Source organism: Gigantopelta aegis, chromosome 1 (assembly GCF_016097555.1).
Source record: "Gigantopelta aegis isolate Gae_Host chromosome 1, Gae_host_genome, whole genome shotgun sequence".
NCBI classification, from domain to species: Eukaryota; Metazoa; Mollusca; class Gastropoda; order Neomphalida; family Peltospiridae; genus Gigantopelta; species Gigantopelta aegis.
This window is the reverse complement of record NC_054699.1, coordinates 8600687-8619484: the sequence shown is the minus strand read 5'-3', so window position 1 is coordinate 8619484 and position 18798 is coordinate 8600687. Positions and strand designations below refer to the sequence as shown.

General features: G+C 40.4%; 1 protein-coding gene across 1 annotated transcript; it reads right to left on the bottom strand.

The window, feature by feature from the left end:
• Positions 1-877: 877 nt before the first annotated feature.
• LOC121388016 (somatostatin receptor type 4-like) lies at positions 878-4136 on the bottom strand. The gene has a single exon (XM_041519254.1). It carries the CDS (start codon positions 2008-2010, stop codon positions 973-975), a length of 1038 nt encoding a protein of 345 aa, XP_041375188.1. The 5' UTR covers positions 2011-4136; the 3' UTR covers positions 878-972.
• Positions 4137-18798: the final 14662 nt, after the last annotated feature.

Here is an 18798-nt window from a genome sequence, read left to right as displayed (position 1 = left end):
AATAACATCTGTTTAAGGTACACGTATTTAAATAACATATATGCCATGAGATCTATCGGTACGGCAGTAAATTATAAAAGGGACAGATCTCCAAAGGGAAATGTCCTTTTATAATTAGCATGTTGAATATTCAGACATTGTTGCCGCTAGTACTAGTATTTAAAAATGAAGCGAGTGGGCAGGGCGTATATTATACCTATATAATTATTACTTCTACAAGGATATGTCACGATTTCCTCTCTCAGGATATTTCCCATCCTCCACCCCTCTCCCTCTCCCTTTCCCATCTATCTCTCTCCCTCTCTTCTCTCCCTCCCCTTCCTCTCTCTCTCTCCACTAACTCTCTACTCCTCTCTCTCCTCCCTTCTCCCTCGAACTCTAACTCGTCTGTCGACTCTCCTCTCTCTAACCCGCTTTGTTGTGTGTCTCTATATGCCCATCTCACAACCCCTTCATCCAATATCAACCCCGTCTGTCCTCTCTCTCTCATTCCAACAGCCCGCCGCACGCACACACCAATACACCATGCCGCGCGCGCGCACACCACAACACACCCCACACACAAGAGGAGATCACAGGAAAGGCCATACAGAGAGAGAGTGAGAGAGAGACATATATATATAGAGAAGAGAGACACGCACCACACACACACAGAGAGAGAGGGAGAGAGAGGAGAGAGAGGGAGACAGAGAGAGAGAGAGAGGTGAGGCAGAGGCGAGAGGAGACAGACAGAGAGATATACATACAGACATAAAAACGGAATTAGTCGTCTGGTTCCCAAGTTTCTTAATATATTTAGACAGTAAAACTGCGTATGCAGCAACATAACACATATTTAGACAAAAATATAAATAATAGATAAAAGCTATGCTGTGTTATAGTCATGTTACTTTAATACAATAACACATATATATATATATATATATATATATATATTATATTACACTTTATACACAAGTATGAATGGCTATATCAGACAAAACATTTCTTGCAACATCTTCCCATTGCCTTTAACCAGCCGTATAAGACTCTCCTGAAGTTTTTACCCCACAGAAGAAAATAGATAAAGTTGCAGGAAAAACTCATGTAATAGATGAGCTGGCACAGATGTTGTATCACCTTGTCCTCCTGTGACGCTTCGGAATTCACTGACGTCATCATATTAATTAGATGACGTAACTTGTTAACGTGAGTCGGACTCGTGAGGACCATGAAGGAGACTATGATGACGAACAAGAGTCGCGTGACTCGCAGCAGTGCACGTTCCTTGCGCGTGAGCACGCGCGGCACGCTCGACACGCACTGGCGCGGCTGGGAGATACTCTTGACGACTATGCAAATGAGGAGGATGACGATGAGCAGGGATGGGAGTATGAGCGTGAGGATGACGTCGATGCACGTGAAGATGGCGACGATCGTCCCGTACTCCTTGGGGACGAGACAGTAGATCTGGTCCTCGAACTGCTTCGCCTTCGTCGACCACAGCGCGAAGTCGTAGAGCAGCAAACCGAAGAACGTCAGACCCCCGACGACGACCAACGCCCTCCTGACCGTGCAGAGCCGCGGCGCCTCGTGCAGATAGAACGTGATGATGAAGTTCTCCACGGTGATGCACACGATCAGCCAGACGGACAGGAAGCTGCTGACGTAGGCCACGTAGATGACGCTCTGGCACCAGCCATCCGTGTGGATGAGGCGGATGCCGACGAACTCCAGCCACACGACAAACAGCGCCAGCATGAACGCGCTGTTGCTCACCGACAGAGCCGCGAGGTAGACGTTGCACGAGACGTTGCGTAACTTCCGGGACAGAAAGACGATCAGGGAGATGACGTTGCCGATGACGCCCAGGAGACAGATGGTCGGCTGCACGTACAGGGTGAGGCAGTGGGTGATGCGTTCCAGGTTCGTGAACGTGTAGTTGAAGACGCCGTCGTTGCGGAACATCGTGTTCACGGTCAGGTTGGGAACCTCAGAAACCGACAGCTCCAATAGTTTCCGCGTTTCCATTTAAACAGCGAACCAGTTTAAAACAAATGGATGAATCAATAAACAGGTATATCAATAAATAAATTGAAAAGAAAATGAGAAATGTTGACAGGCACTATGGCAATAATCTCTCTCTTCTTTTTCCCCTCCTGTTTCCTCGAAATCATTCACTCATAACGAACAATATAAACGATTGTTTGGGGTTTTTTTTGTAACGTAGACGTTAAACCAAAGCTTGTTCGAAAAAAAAAAAAACGTAGTTCAAAAGAAACTTCGATAAACTAGTTCACAGTGTAACAAATGTTTGCTAGACTTTCTCCTGCTCCGACACTCCTTCTTAATGAATGTATCTTATTAACAATTTGTCTTTCATTAAAGCACCACTCAGTTTGAAAAGAATAAATCAAAGACAATGTTTTCTCGTATTTTCTGCTGTTCGTTCTATCATTATTAACGAATGTATTTTGCAACCTTTGAACAATAAAACAAGCCGACAGGTTAGCGATAAATGTGATTCAAAAACTTAAACGACATATTAGGCAATACTGACGCAATTAATCTTTCTTTACTCCAACGCTTTCAAGGAATACATATTTCATAATCGTTTCCAATCTGTAGCAAACACACAACGAGGAATACGTAATCGATCAAGACACATCGCAACCATCAAGGTAACGTATACATTCCGCAAATAATTTGTTGTAATACAATCCATATCAAAATACACACGGTGTCCAATAGCTATTAAAAGGTATCTTATCTTTGACTCTTGTAATATACTTCTGTAATAGGAATATTTCTTATTAACTGCTTGTCAAAATTCTTCCGTGCGTCTATTCATGGACGCAAGACGTAAAAGAAAACATCGTTGGAAATCAAATCAAAGGATTGTAAAAAATAAAAGATCTAAGTTTACTTCAATTCTTCAATAAATCGTGTCTAGACTATAAAAGGTCTTAACTGGTTACATCCGTGCTCACAACGCAAGCACATATACCGTCTACAGATGTGACGAATTCGCCAATACAGGATTCCGTGATAGCAAATGATCATCCAGCAATAGTTGTCTATAATAGGCATGCACGCGTTGAGCAATTCACTGTCCATTAGAACCATGCTATTAAGCCATTAAGTTACCGAACTATTCAATTCTGTCACAGAAAATAATTATCCCTCATCATCTGTTACTAATACGAATAGACTTGTTGACCCGTTCACCTTTCGTCAGAACTGTGCATGTCATTGCCACGAGATGGCATCGTGTTATTGAAGGGTTTTATTCTGTCACAAAAACAATCCATCTTCGGATAAATATGGATGAAAGATTCAGCTCGTCTACAGACACATATGCGAAGAATAACCGTTACGTCTTTTAAACGAGTGGTACAGTTACAGATACACTAACTAACTGTGAACAGTCCATCTTTAAAATACGAAAACATATATCATATGTCTCTTATCTTTGGTTGTTTTGTTGTTGTTGTTGTTGTTGCTGTTGGTGGTGGTAGTGGTAGTGGTGGTGGTGGTGGCTTTGGAGTGGGTTTTTTTCAGATGTCATGTCCAATTGCTTTTAAGGATGAATTTGTAGACAATCCAGATTTGAATTATTTTAAAACATATGACTTTTAAGTTTCTTAGATTTGCTGTAAAAATACCTTCAATGTTGAATTTGTTAACAATCCAGGTTTTTGAGTTAAGTGAGTTTGTTCCGTATGCATGCAATCCAGTGCATATAAAACAGAAAGTATTTAATAATCCAACACGGTTTCAAATGGACACAAACAAAAATACCACCAACAAAACCCACTGTCACTGTTATTCCCACTTGTGTATGTAATCCAGTACAGAAAGTCTTGACCAACCCAGCATGGTTTCAATTGAACACTGCTGCTCTTAGACCTGTTTTATACTCCATTTGCGAAACAATACTGCAACAAATGTCATCCCACGCACTGTGTATTTTAACATGTTCCAGACACATCCTTTGAGAGTGATATAAAATGCTATAAAACATCCAGAAAAGGGCTTATGTACCGAGCGTCAACTCCAAACAATGGTTTATGACACAACCATACGACGACGTTTAGCATGTCTTCAGGAAGTATCGTTTGTCACACACACAGAACAGTAAACAATAACGGTATACTACCACGCTCTTGGCGGATTGTATGAACACAGATAAGTAAGCTATCTGTTAGATCTCTTTACGGCACTTTCCAGCTCTGTCCCTTCGTGAATATTAAGTTCTTGAAATCACCAAATAAAGTTGGTTGGATTTTTTTATTGGAATAAAATTACTGCAAGACTAGATAAAGGTTTCTTATACACACCCATATACAATTGTAATCTGTCGAACAGACTACGAGTTGGCGTACTCCGATGTTATCTAGTCCTTCAGAATGTCGTGTAAAACCGAAAGTCAGTTATTTCAATAGAATCGCTTCGGGTGTAAACAATAGTTTATGTCGCACATCCAAATGCTATTTTAATGCCACACAGGCTGTAATCTGAAACTCTGAACGACACGTTTTTGTATCTGAATAAGAATCCCTTCGGGAATAAATACGAGTTTATTACACTCATCAAATGATATTTTAATATGTTACAAGGGCTGTAAGTGGGCGTATATTGGGATGAGTTCAGCCAAACGCAGCAGAAAAAAAAACTTTGCTAGTCAGTCTATGGGCTTCCTGTTAAACCAAGAGACCACACTGGGGACTAATCAAATAGTTCGCGAACGTTAGCGTCGCTCGTTGTCGCTGAACACGGGCCAGATGTTTCCGAACCCATGATAAAAGGTTACCTGGATAGAATTTCTGAGAGGTTAGAATGAGCTTATTAGGCGCTTGCATCTGTAGTGATCTGACAATGTTTACAAATCATCTCCATGGGCCAGCATCCACAAAACCACGTGTCCAACATAATCCAATAATGGCCAATCACTGTCTCAAGTTTCCGCGGGACCGCTGAATTAACCTGAAGATAAAAAAACAAACACAGTGTTGTTGCTGAACACAATGCACGAAACGAGTCGGTCAAGTTATTAATGTATGCGACCATTACATTCGTGTGTGTATGTAATAGTCACCTAGCAAACTAATGGATGGATTGGTGGATGGATCATTACATGGATGGATGGAGGAATGGAGTGATAAATACATTGATGGGTGGGTTGATGGATGAATGGATGGATGGATGAATGGATGGATCGATCGATCGATCGATGGATGGATGGATGGATGGATGAATGGATCGATCAATAGATGGATGGATGCATGGATGGATGCATGGATGGATGGAAGGAAGGATGTATGGATGGAAGAATGGGTGGATGGATGGATGGATGGATGGATGGATGGGTGGATGGACGATGGATCGATGGATAATGGAAGGATGGATGGATGAATGGACTTATGAATGTATGGATTTATGGATGGATAGATAGATCGAGCGATCGACCGATGGATAATGGATGGTTGGATGGATGGATGGATGGATGGATGGTTGGATCGATCGATCGATCGATCGAGGAGAGAGAGAGAGAGAGAGAGAGAGAGAGAGAGAGAGAGAGAGAGAGAGAGAGAGAGAGTACTACATGGGAATGGCCGTTAGATATAATTTACATTACACGTGTTGTTATCTAACGGACACAATCATGTAGTATTCTCTATCTCCCAGGTTTTAAACAAATTTAATCGTCTTTTCCAACTAAAACATATTTCTAACACACCCGTTGGTGAGAACATCATTCGTTATGTTTTATAACACATGTGTTAACACATATACGTGCGTTAACATTTGAAAGGCATATGACTGGCTGCTCCTAGGTGATGGCCAGGTCACCAATGTCATACCACCCAATGAATAAACAAGAACGGTCGAATCGATCACTCCGTGACGTATAAGATAAATTGAAATTGACTTGTCTGTGACGTACAAGTTAATTATAAGCGCAAAGGCCGTAAATAGGTTTTCGTTGGAAAAGGTATTTAAATTTGTTTTAAAAGAAATATAATATAACATTCGTGTCCGTCAGATACTATTTATCTTACAACGAGTTGTTTCTAAACGTGTCTAACGTATCTAACTATTCACGTACTATTCTCTATTTAGTATTTACAGCCCTTTCGCTTGTAACTAACTTGGGTGTCACAGACTAATCAATTTCAGGTTACCTATACGCCACAGATCAATCAATGTTGATCGTGTTGCTTTCCATTGGATGGTATGGTTCTCGCGACCGGGCCATAGCCTAGGAGCAACCAGTCGTATATCTTTAAAGGTTCCAACAGACCAAATTAATTCCTATTGCCCATAATGTTAACATTTGCTCATAACACTGATATAAGCAGCGTATCAACACACACAGGCAGTACAGCAATAAAAAGTGTGGCACCTCACATTTAATCTACCTGCAAGAAAATGAAGAGTCACATACCATTTAAGAGATTTAATTAATGTTTTTATTAGCAACCGTACGTGCCTGAACCTCTTTTGGATATAGCCACGTTAATAAAGTAACAGTAATAGCAACCGTCATATTTGATGAAAATCGCAGTTCCATTTTTTTTATTTTTTTTTATTATTATTATTTGGTGGGTTTTTCTTCTTCTTTTTTTTCTTCTTTTTTTTTTTTTGGGGGGGGGGGGTACCCTGCACTGGTTTTAACCTCTGGTGTATACTGCAAAACAACTGTATGACAAATAAAAATGTATTTATTTATTGCCAATGGATTATTGTACAATGTCAGACAATACTACCAATCACAGCCACAGCAGATTTTACTCCGTACGTCCAGCTTTTACACGGAACTCTCTTCTTTGGTACCATGTAACCTATAGTGTTATCACACATATAATATGTGTTATTAACATGTTTGATCTTAACTCACGAATTGTCTTCTCACCAACGGTATATATATATATATATATATATATTCTTCAAAAAAAGTAGGGGAACCTTAAATATTAATGTTAATATCAACTATTAGACCGAACATACGTTTTGACCACAGGCATCCTAGTAAAGAAACCGGCCTCGGTGGCGTCGTGGCAGGCCATTGGTCTACAGGCTGGTAGGTACTGGGTTCGGATCCCAGTCGAGGCATGGGATTTTTAATCCAGATACCGACTCCAAACCCTGAGTGAGTGCTCCGCAAGGCTCAATGGGTAGGTGTAAACCACTTGCATCGACCAGTGATCCATAACTGGTTCAACAAAGGCCATGGTTTGTGCTATCCTGCCTGTGGGAAGTGCAAATAAAAGATCCCTTGCTGCCAATCGGAAGAGTAGCCCATGTAGTGGCGACAGCGGGTTTCCTCTCAAAATCTATGTGGTCCTTAACCATATGTCTGACGCCATATAACCGTAAATAAAATGTGTTGAGTGCGTCGTTAAATAAAACACTTCTTTCTTTCTTTTTTTTTTCCTAGTAAAGAACGTTCAGGTCTGTGTATTAACACACCGAAACACATTCCTTAGTTTGCACATGCATCACGCAGTTGCCCCGTACACGTGCGTGGGGTGTCATTCTCGATTTTTACCATTTCCAGGAAGGTCCATTAATCACTGTGGAACATTATTTCTGTCAATCTTGTTCATTCTGTTGATCATACAGTTGTTAATGTTTTCTTTTTAGTCATTTTTATTGTTTGAATTTGCGATTTACTGATAAAAAAAACGTCAACTTTTAAATTTCACTTCTGACCCCAATCGTCCTTCAGGATCTTTGGTGGTCATAAAACCTACTGTAATACTGAACAACCGGTTGTAATGTTTGCCAAATTAATTCACTATTATCATATAACCATTCCCCACAACTAATATACCTTACAATTTTGGCAATTGTAAATTCTTATTAGAGTTCCCCTACATTTTTTGAAGAGTATATATATTATAATGTGCTTGTTACGTGGAGTCGGGTAAATGACCATTCTCAATATGACAGTACTGTTCTGCGGTACAGGAGACCGAGTGACTGGCCTAAGAATCGATCACCAGCGACATGCACGTTAGAGATAAAAGCAGGAAGTGTCCTGAAATGTATGTACATGGGGAGCGCTGCCAGGCGTTGCTACACTGCACGGCACGACACACGGCACATACTTTATGTTTGAGTAATGTCTTGTTACTTAAAGGTGGGCTCTCTTCCCTTGGCGTCATATCCATATTACAAGCGTTAAATGACTGGTGCATGTAACGTACTGAAATTATCTCTGCAATAAATTATATGTATTATATTGTATAGTGAGTGACTGAGTGAGTGAGTGCGCGAGTGAGTGAGTGACTCACAAGCTGAGTAACTGATTGACTTGGTTTTATTTATTTATTTTATTCATTCATTCATTCATTCATTCATTCATTCATTCATTTGCTACTACGTAAAAATGCATATCGATGAGTGTTCAACAGGCATTGCTGTTAACTTGACAACTAAACGTCTGACATCCAATGGCGGATGATTATTAAATCAATGTTCCGTTAAACAAAACATATGTAACATTTTTGACAACAATAGATAAGACTAGAAAGAAGTACGGCTATTTGGTAACTAGAGTAAATATGTTCAGATTGATTGTACAGTTTTTGCTCAGAGAGAGAGAGAGAGAGAGAGAGAGAGAGAGAGAGAGAGAGAGAGAGAGAGAGAGAGAGAGAGAGAGACAGACAGAGAGAGAGAGAGAGGGGGGAGCGAGAGGGGAGCGAGAGGGGAGAGAGAGAGAGAGAGAGAGAGAGAGAGAGAGAGAGAGAGAGAGAGAGAGAGAGAGACAGAGACAGAGAAATCAAATGAAGTAAAAATTATCAGCAAACTATGTCAGGAATTCGTAAAGGATTATGAATAATAAATATATGACTGTCTATGCCGTGTTCTAGTATAGTCTAGAATAGAAGAACTGTGATGTATATCTTTGGTAAATACAGTGAACTTTACGGAGTTATATGGGGACTGGGCTAGGAAGGCGGACATGGTATATATTTCATCTTGTAGACCTTTCCCTCAACATTTACCACCCACCTCATCCATTCAGAGAATTTGTAATTATTTTAAAGAGGTATTTCATTGATTTAAAGAAGAAAAAAAGAAGAAAAAAAGATAACTAAACTTTAATATTTGTAATAAAACGTTAATGTGATATGTGACAAACAGGTTTCTCAACAAAATCGATTACGAAAACAAAATCAAAAGTTTGCTGAACTTCGTCTAAGCTAGGGATCTTTCATATTCATTTTCCCACAGACAAGACAGCACATACCACGTCTTTTGATATACCAGTTGTGGTGCACTGGTTGGTATATGAATAGGCTTTCTTTCTGTTTTTTGTGCGAGCCGGATGATTATTGCCCGAATTAAACAAAAATGTGCGAACCTGGAGTACATAATTTATTGATATTAGCACCAATGCCAAAATGGACTACAACGAATATTAAGGGTAGAATGATGGAAAAACAGGGTGAAAGGCTTTCAGGACAACTGATTTTACCCGAATATCTCTATCGTTTCTGCCCGATTTTAAGGATTTTCTCTAAAACTGGGTGACGGGGGGAGGGAGGCAGTTGCCATCCCCTGACTGGTAAGCTTACAGGGAAGGGAAAAAACAATAAGAGATTAGGTCCACTGCAAAGATTCGATCCTACGACGCCAGTACATCAATACCGTGCGAGCGCTCAACCGACTGAGCTAGATCCTGCCACATACAATAACATACGTGGGCTCATCTCGTTCCAACCAGTGCACCACAACTGGTCAAAGGCCGTGGTATGTGCTTTCTTGTCTCTGGAAAAGTACATATAAAAGATATTTTGCTGCGTTAGGAACAAATGTAGCACGTTTCCTTTGATGACTGTGAGTCAGAATTATCAAATGTTTGACATCCAATAGCCGATGATTAATTAACCAATGTGCTCTAGTGGTGCCGTTAAACAAAATAAACTTTAACATTGGCTCATGTCACACCTATTGACGACAACAAAAACAACAACAACAACAACAAAAAATGTAGGCAGTAAGATAAGACTTCAGTTTCGGTGTGTGTGTGTGGGGGGGGGGGGGGGGGGGGGGGACGACGTAGCCCAGTGGTAAAGCGTCCGCTTGATGCGCGGTCGGTCTAGGATCGATCCCCGTCTGTGGACCCATTGGACTATTTCTCGTTCCCGTTAGTACTCCACAACTGGTGTAACAAAGGTCGTGGTATGTACTATCCTGTCTGTGGGATGGTGCATATAAAATATCCCTTGCTGCTAATCGAAAAGAGTAGCCCGTGAAGAGGCGACAGCAGGTTTCCTCTCTCAATATCTGTGTGGTCCTTAACCATATGTCCGACGCCATATAACGATAAATAAAATGTGTTTTCTTTCTTTTTTTTTCAGTTTCTGGGGTAATTCTTGCAAAATCCTCTACAGTAATGGTATATATGTCGCTCTATGTCATCGCGTTAATTGGTCTTGTCTGGGACGTGCACCGGGTACTAATTTCGCACTACGCGCTCCGTGCCAGGTCCCATGCCACCATCTTTTTTTTATCTCCAGATTCAATTACATCATTCCCAATACGGCAGATGTCGGCCGGGCCGCAGCGGATGTTCCGTTATCGAGTTAAGAGGGCAAATTATCTCGTTAATGTCAATGAACATGGTTAGCGCATTTGGATCACGGCGGCTTTTCTTTCCTGTTCCACGCGTCATTAAAGTAATGATTTCCGAGGAAAAACGAATGTTTGTTTAACAACACGTCAGGTAGCGTTTTAGTCATGGAGTATTTGAAGTGTAACATAAGGTGATTGTGACACTAAAGGTGCAGTCACGCGAATATACAATGTTATGTGCAACAGCTGCATCCAACAATGTATCTTCGTGTGACAGTACCTTAACTTCCGATTGATCTGCGGTTGTTCATAGAGATCGGGACGTAACCCCCAGCGGAGCCTGGTGCGCGTTCGGTCTAGGATCGATCCCCGTTTCCTCTCTCAATATCTGTGTGATCCTTAACCATATGTCGGACGCCATATAACCGTAAATAAAATGTGTTGAGTGCTTCGTTAAATAAAACATTTCCTTCATAAGTTCATTCGTTCGTACTTTGTCTTTAAGAGTACTGCTACTCCGTGGAACAACGTACGGAGGCTTCATTGTGTCGAGTGGCAGTCCTCTTGTAGCAAAGCAGCTCACAGTGATTTGTTGGAGCACTGACTACAGCCACAACCTTGTTCAATCCATCATGCAAAGTCTCTCTTGTACGCAAATACAAGGTTGAATGTATCATGGCCGTATAAACCCAGGGCCGTAGGAACGATATCTGGAGTTGGAGGTGGGTGTGTGTGGGTGGGGGGGGGGGGGGGGGGGGGGGACACAATCTCTAATTGGGAATACAAGCAATTTGAGGACGAACATGCACGTTTTCAAGTTCAGAACCATTCATTCATTCATTTCAACTTATTGTCGTGCTTATATCCAATTAAGGTTCAAGCACGCTGCCATGGGCACACACCTCGGCTATCTGGGCTGTCTGTCCAGGACAGTGGGTTAGGTGGTTAGTGGTTAGTCAGAGAGAAGAGTGTGTAGTGGTCTTATAGCTACCCATTGAGTCGTTAAAATTCGCTCTGAGTGGGAGCCGGTACCGGGCTGCGAACCCTGTACCTACCAGCCTTATGTTAATAGTTAGTGAGAGAGAAATTTCAAAAGGGTGTAGTGGTCTTACAGCTACCCACTGAGTAGTTAAAACTCGTTCTTTGTGGGATCCAGTGCCGAGCTGCGAGCCTTGTACCTACCAGCCTTATGTCCGATGGCTTAACCACGACACCACCGAGGCCGGTATGTTCTGAATCAACGTTCTCGAACTATTTCTATGGTTTCCGACGTGGCCAGTTGGTTTACCATGCAGAGCATAAACCAGTCTAGCGGACGTCTGTTCTGCTCGGTCTGTCTGAAGTCGGCCCATATTGCACTCTTAGAATGTTGTGTAGGTTTATAACTCTTATCAACAAGCATTTCTGTTCCTCATGCTTACATCATGAATTGTTTTTAAAACCCTGTCATCGTGATGATATTATATTATATATGTAAATATGTTCAGATTGATTGTACATTTGTATTGTAGAAAGATGGAGATACAGATAGAGAGAGAGAGAGAGAGAGAGAGAGAGAGAGAGAGAGAGAGAGAGAGAGAGAGAGAGAGAGAGAGAGAGAGAGAGAGAGAGAGAGAGAGACAGACAGACAGACAGACAGAGAGACAGACAGAGACAGAGAGAATGAGAAAGAATAAAATAGAGACAGAGAATGAGAGAGAGAAAATGGAAGAGACAGAGACAGAGACAGAGAGAGACACACACACACATACAGATTATATATATATATATATATATATATATATATATATATATATATATATATATAGAGAGAGAGAGAGAGAGAGAGAGAGAGAGAGAGAGAGAGAGAGAGATGACGCAAGAGAGGACAGCAAAGTATGATGATGTATCTTGATGTATTCCTCATTTCATTCATTTAAACTTGTCTTCGTGCTTATATCCAATTAAGGTTCAAGCACGCTGTCCTGAGCACACACATGGGCTGTCTGTCCAGGACAGTGAGCTAGTTGTTAGTGCTTAGTGAGAGAGAAAATGGTGTAGTTGTCTTACACCCCTACCTAATGAGTCGTTAAAACCCACTCTGGGTGGGAGCCGGTACGGTGCTGCGAACCCTGTACCTACCAGCCTTAATGTCCGATGGCTTAACCACAACACCACTGAGGCAGGTTGTATTCCTCAAATGTCATCGCACGATGACCTCAAGTGTAACAAAGTCCTGTTCTGTTCTGCCAGGCACAAAGGAAAAACTCAGAATAGATCCACCTAGGGGCTTCGATCCTACGAACCCGAGGACCTCAGGCGATCGCTCTAGCGACTGACCTAGATCTCGCATAGCTGGATGGTGTCTCTCTCCATGCAGCCCATTAAGAATAATTTCGCAGACTGAATTTTGCGTCCGGTCACTATTTTGTGAACAAAGGAAGGGGCCAACTAGACACGGATGCCTTTCGTGCTAATGGCGGCGTGGTGGGTTCACGGTCTGTATAAAACTCTTGACAGGAAATCATGAATGATTACAGTCTGTAAAAATATTCTTGGACTCATTCACTCGTCCACTCCACACTTAGGGGAGGGTGTGATGTTGATCAATGGTAGAAAGCTAGTCTGAGGTATGAAAGGTCACCAGATCGATCGTCCTCTTTGGACTGGCTCCCACCCCCACCCCCTACAACCCTGCATGCTAACTAGTATATAACGACTATGGTGTCGTGGTTAAGCCATCGGATTTAAGGCTGGTAGGTACTGGGTTCACAGCCCGGTACCGGCTTCCACCCAGAGCATGTTTTAACGACTCAATACGTAGGTGTAAGACCAAATCTATCTATCTCTCTCTCTATCTCTCTCTATCTCTCTCTATCTCTCTCTCTCTCTCTCTCTCTCTCTCTCTCTCTCTCTCTCAACATTAATTGAATATAAGCAGAAACATAATTTTAAATGAAATGAATAATAACTGTCCATTCATCACCAATGGCAAGATTGAGGATATTAAGTGCGAGACCAAAAGTTCAACCCACACAAACCGGATGTCATTTGGTATAGTGTTACCCCATGCAGTCAGTATTTTGACACATGATTATTACAGATAGCAATTCACCGTGATATTTTAGATGGTTATTATTGCAAAAATTCGATAGCTTCTCTGGATTTTTTAAAAGGTTATTTCCATACACCAACGCCATCTATCATTCCATAATGAATATTTGTATATACATAGCCGTGAAATATATAGATCTACGAAAACCATAAAAGTGATATTCGGTGAAAAAGTCATATCTCCACTATACTCTAGCAACAATAAAAATATAGAAATGGTATTCACATTTTTTGCCGGTACTTTTTGTTTACAGTTTCTTTCTTTGTTCTGTTCAATGACACCACTCGAGCAATGTGATTTATTAATCATTGGATGTTATTGGATATTACACATTAGTAGCAATGGATCTTTTACATGCACCATCCCCCAGACCGACCGCGCATCAAGCGAGCGTATTACCACTGGGCTACGTCCCGCCCATTTTACTTTTTTTTACAGATGGAAGTATATTTTTTGATACTTAAATGGAAAGTTAGGTCAAATATGAGTCTTATGTCTTGTGTGTTGGAAAGATCCATACCCGAGCCACCAACACATTCTGACAAGTTTACCAAATGAAAAACGCGTACCTTTAGAATTAATAATAATAATTGTTAAAAAATCATGATTGTGCCTGTTAAGTGGGGGCAGCCATGTTGGATATTTGAGGTCGAACAGCTTCGAAGAAAGTGACGTCACCTCCTATATTGTGTAATCTACACCTGTATGCATATATTGTCCATTCTTGATAATGTTCATTGCTATTTTAGGGGTTACAGGTCATTTGTTGGAAAACGTTTTAATTTCCTTGTACAATATGGTGATACATAGACAATAACGAGTTAATGACGTCGGATATCGTGTTCTGACCGAATTAGAAATTCCCATTCTTACCTTCACAGGATAAAGCAGATATCCGACGTCATTAACTAGTTATTATCTTTATCTTGCAGACATGTAGACCATAAAAATTAAGGGGAAACGCTATTATTTCTGTTATTTCAGCTACATTGTACACTGACGTAGAGATCAAATGAGCGATTTTATAATGTAGGCTATGCGTGTGACGTCACAAGCCATATCCTGCTAGTAGCAGGATATGACTTTTCTTTATCCGTCAACATATTCTGTCAGTAGAAACGGTGGTTGCAGGATAAATGCTAATAACATAAGTGCCTATGTTTATTTCCATCCCATTAAATAGAAGAAGGAAATGTTTTATTTAACGACGCACTCAACACATTTTATTTACGGTAATATGGCGTCGTCGTACCCATTAAACAGTCTAATATTAGGATATGGCATGGTACATAAGATTAGTAATTTAAACGATGGATCACCACACCCTGTGATGTTAATAATACCGATACGTATTTTGTTTCTGTGCAGACGGCGGAGTCGCTACCAGACAATAGGAATGTCTGGTAACAGCATCTACTAAAAATTACAGGTGATGGCCTTGAAAGCATATACTAATTAAAGCTAAAGCTTGTTTTGTTTAACGACACCACTAGAACACATTGATTTACAAATCATCGGCTATTGGATGTAAAACATTTTTGGTAATTCTGACATATAGTCTTAGAAAAGAAACATGTTTCCATTTCTAGCAGAGGATATTTTATACGAATCATCCAACAGACAGAACAGCACGTACCACAGCCTTTGGTATACCAGTCGTGGTGCACTGGCTGAATCGAGAAATAGCCCAATGGGCCTACCGACGGGGATCGATCCTAGGGCGAACGCGCATCAGTCGAGTTCTTTATCACTGTGCTACGTCCAGCCCTGACATACCAATTAACTCACTAAACAGCCATTTTATCATGTTGGCATGTAGGCTTCTGAATTATACCGCATCTTCATGGACAAAACATCATGATACATAGTTCGACTGATATCTCGTTTTGTTCTGTACCCAGTCTAATAATTATGGTTTATTTTGTATTGGAAAATTATGTGTTACTACTTCTGGCTTACTGGGATGAATATTACTACGAACTATGCCTGTTTCATCATGCTTCAAAAATCAACAGGCCGTTATACACTCGGTTATTCAGTTCTAAGACTAAAGCTGTATCCTAACCGCCGCGAGCGACGCGAACGATGCGAGCGATTATTTTAGAAAGCCCCCATGCCCCCTCCCACCCCGCTACGCCACTGGTACTATACAATGTACTAATCAATTGTTGTATTGCCATTTCCGATAAAACAGTATACATGTATAATAATATTATGAGTGTAGGCTGCTCAGTATTAAGCCTTGCATGATATCACTAAAGACTGTAATATCTGATGTATATTACCAGCCTTTCCTTGGCTGAACGAGGCGCACGGAGAACGGTATTTTTACTTCTGAGTGGACCTACAAATACCAAAGCATATTTTAGTTTCTCGGGAGACCTACGAAAATACTGATGATATTTTTCGCCATCAAACTGAAGCTCCTGCACTAGATTACGGAAAGCACACTGCCCCAGTCTCATTATTTCATTATCCCAAAATCTGTGTGTTCTTTTGACATGTTAACTCTCGTCTCCTATAGTTCGTCCCATCCTCCTACAGAAATGTTTTGTTGTTGTTGTTTTTTTGTAAATAATTTAAGTTTGATTTGACATAAGAAAAGAAAAATGTTTTGGAAGTAATTAACAACCAAACTATGTCGTGTTCAATTTATAAAATAGTCGGTTCAGAAATAAATAATTAATTTGTAGTAAACTACATAGTATGAAAACCAAGCGTTACCTGCGGGAAGGTAATAGTTCAAAGCCCCCCCCCCCCCCCCCCCCGAAAAAAATCGTTAAGCATTATAGAAAGTTAAAAAGGAGTTTTAGACTATTAACTACTCAGTTGCCCCCCCCCCCCCCCCAAACGAAAAATCATAGCTACGGCCCTGTAAAAGTTTCATTAGTAATGCATCTTCCTCATTTAACAATGACATGCTTCAATTTGCTGTATCAAACAACATAGAACAACATGGCCGCTTAATTAATTAATGACGTCACATGGAAGGAATCGTGTCATAAGAACGCTTCAGTGGAAATGTGCTAGCCGTGCGGATAGAATCGTGACGTCATTAATTAATTAAGCGGCCATATGCAAATTGAAACATGTCATTTAAGAATTGAACGTGAAATTTTTTGAGTTTCATGCTAGTATGAAACGCAAAACCGCTTTACACACTGTATGAATGGCATAGCGCGTTAGCGCGAAGCCATTCATACTAAAGTGTGTAAAGCGGTTTTGCGTTTCATACTAGCATGAAACTCAAAAATATTCACGTTCAATTCTTATAATTCCAAACACATAACCATGTCATTAATGTAAACCTCTTTAAAATAAAAAGTGAACTCTATTTTCCAACTATTTACTATTTTATTAACACGAAATTCATACTCAACATTAGCGGAATCCCTATGGTGGTTTCGGCTTTTTCCGTCAATAGCCGAATGAGAGAATGACAATGTTACAATCAGTAATACAATTCATATTAATTTTTTGCATTAAATATCAATACCAACTAGAAACATTTTGAATTCACTAGAAACATATAACGTAAGTAATTTTAATAACTTTTAACCTGTAATAAAAATGTCTGAAGCGATCTATTTTGTATGGTATAATTTATGTGAAGCGGTTGGTGTATGAATATTTAACTAAGAACTGTGGATGGGCGCCATTTTTTGATTAGTCCAGATTTACCAATTACGACGTTGAAATTACAATTATAAAATGTTTGAGTGCGTGAAAATTCCATGTGTTGATAGATTTGACATGGAGAAAGTGGTTTCAAATGTTTCCGGAAATGGATGAAACAGGTGTGTCGCGAGTTTCTGTGTTTACTGGCCTTGTAATTGTGGAAGTGGCAACACAGGATGGTTTTGGCATGTGTGACTTCAAGTGGTGCGACACAAGTATTCGTGACATTTGACAGTGCCATGCTGATGTTTCGTTTTTGGAAAGTGGAACATTCTCTGTTGTAGCTTCGAATTGAAGCTTCGTTCCTGTGTACCGACATGTACATGATATACCTAGTTTCAAAACCCCGATTCGTTTAAAGATTGGATCGCAGTGGCTATGTGTTGTGTACGTCATACTACAATGCCGTTGAATGCGCGTTACTGCTAATGGTTGGCATGAACTGACTGAATTTTGTTTTTGAAATCGCTTTTGTAAAAGACCAAATTCCATTGGAATTATACACTTTTTTTGGATCGACAAAATAGATTTTTAGCTGTGGGATTTTGAATTCACTATAAACATGTAACGTAAGTAATTTCAATAACTTTTAACTTTTAATAAAAATGTCTGAAGCGACCTATTTTGTATGGTATAATTTATATGTGAAGATTTTTAGATGTTTACAAGTTTGACAGCAGACGATTACTGTTTGATGTCTAAAAATAGAATCTCAAGGAAATTCCTCGGGGATTCCTTTGTTGACATAATTCATAAAGTAGTTCCGGCTATATAGCCAAAAATAGTGCTAAACTGAGATTCATGGTGCTATGAATGCCAGTTTTTATCATCACGTGATACGAATTTGACCAATCCAAGGGTTTATAATAAAGTGATTTTTTAGAGATTGGAATTATTGTTAAATGATGAAGATCCATTACTAATGAAACTAGCCCATGAAGTGGCGACAGCGGGTTTCCTCTCTCTATATATGTGTGGTCCTTAACCATATGTCCGACGCCATATAGCCGTAATTACAATGTGTTGAGTGCGTCATTAAGCATTACGTAACTACGTGGTCACTAGAGGGAGGATTCAGCCGACCCCGGTGGTGTCGTGGTTAAGCCATCGGACATAAGGCTGGTAGGTACTTGGTTCGTAGCCCGATACCGGCTCCCACCCAGTGCGAGATTTAACGACTCAATGGGTAGGTGTAAAGACCACTACACACTCTTCTCTCTCACTAACCACTGACAACTAACAACTAACCCACTGTCCTGGACAGACAGCCCAGATAGCTGGTCAGGTGTGTACCCAGGACAGCGTGCTTGATCCTTAATTGGATGTAAGCACGAAAATAATTTGAACTGAAGTTGAAGATGAAGTTGGATTCAATGGAATAGAAGGAAGGAAGGAAGGAAATGTTTTATTTAACAACGCACTCAATACATTTTATTTACGGTTATATGGCGTCACACATG

Excerpts from the sequence above, each read along its gene's own strand:
- LOC121388016 (XM_041519254.1), bottom strand. The coding sequence starts at position 2,010 with ATGGAAACGCGGAAACTATTGGAGCTGTCGGTTTCTGAGGTTCCCAAC.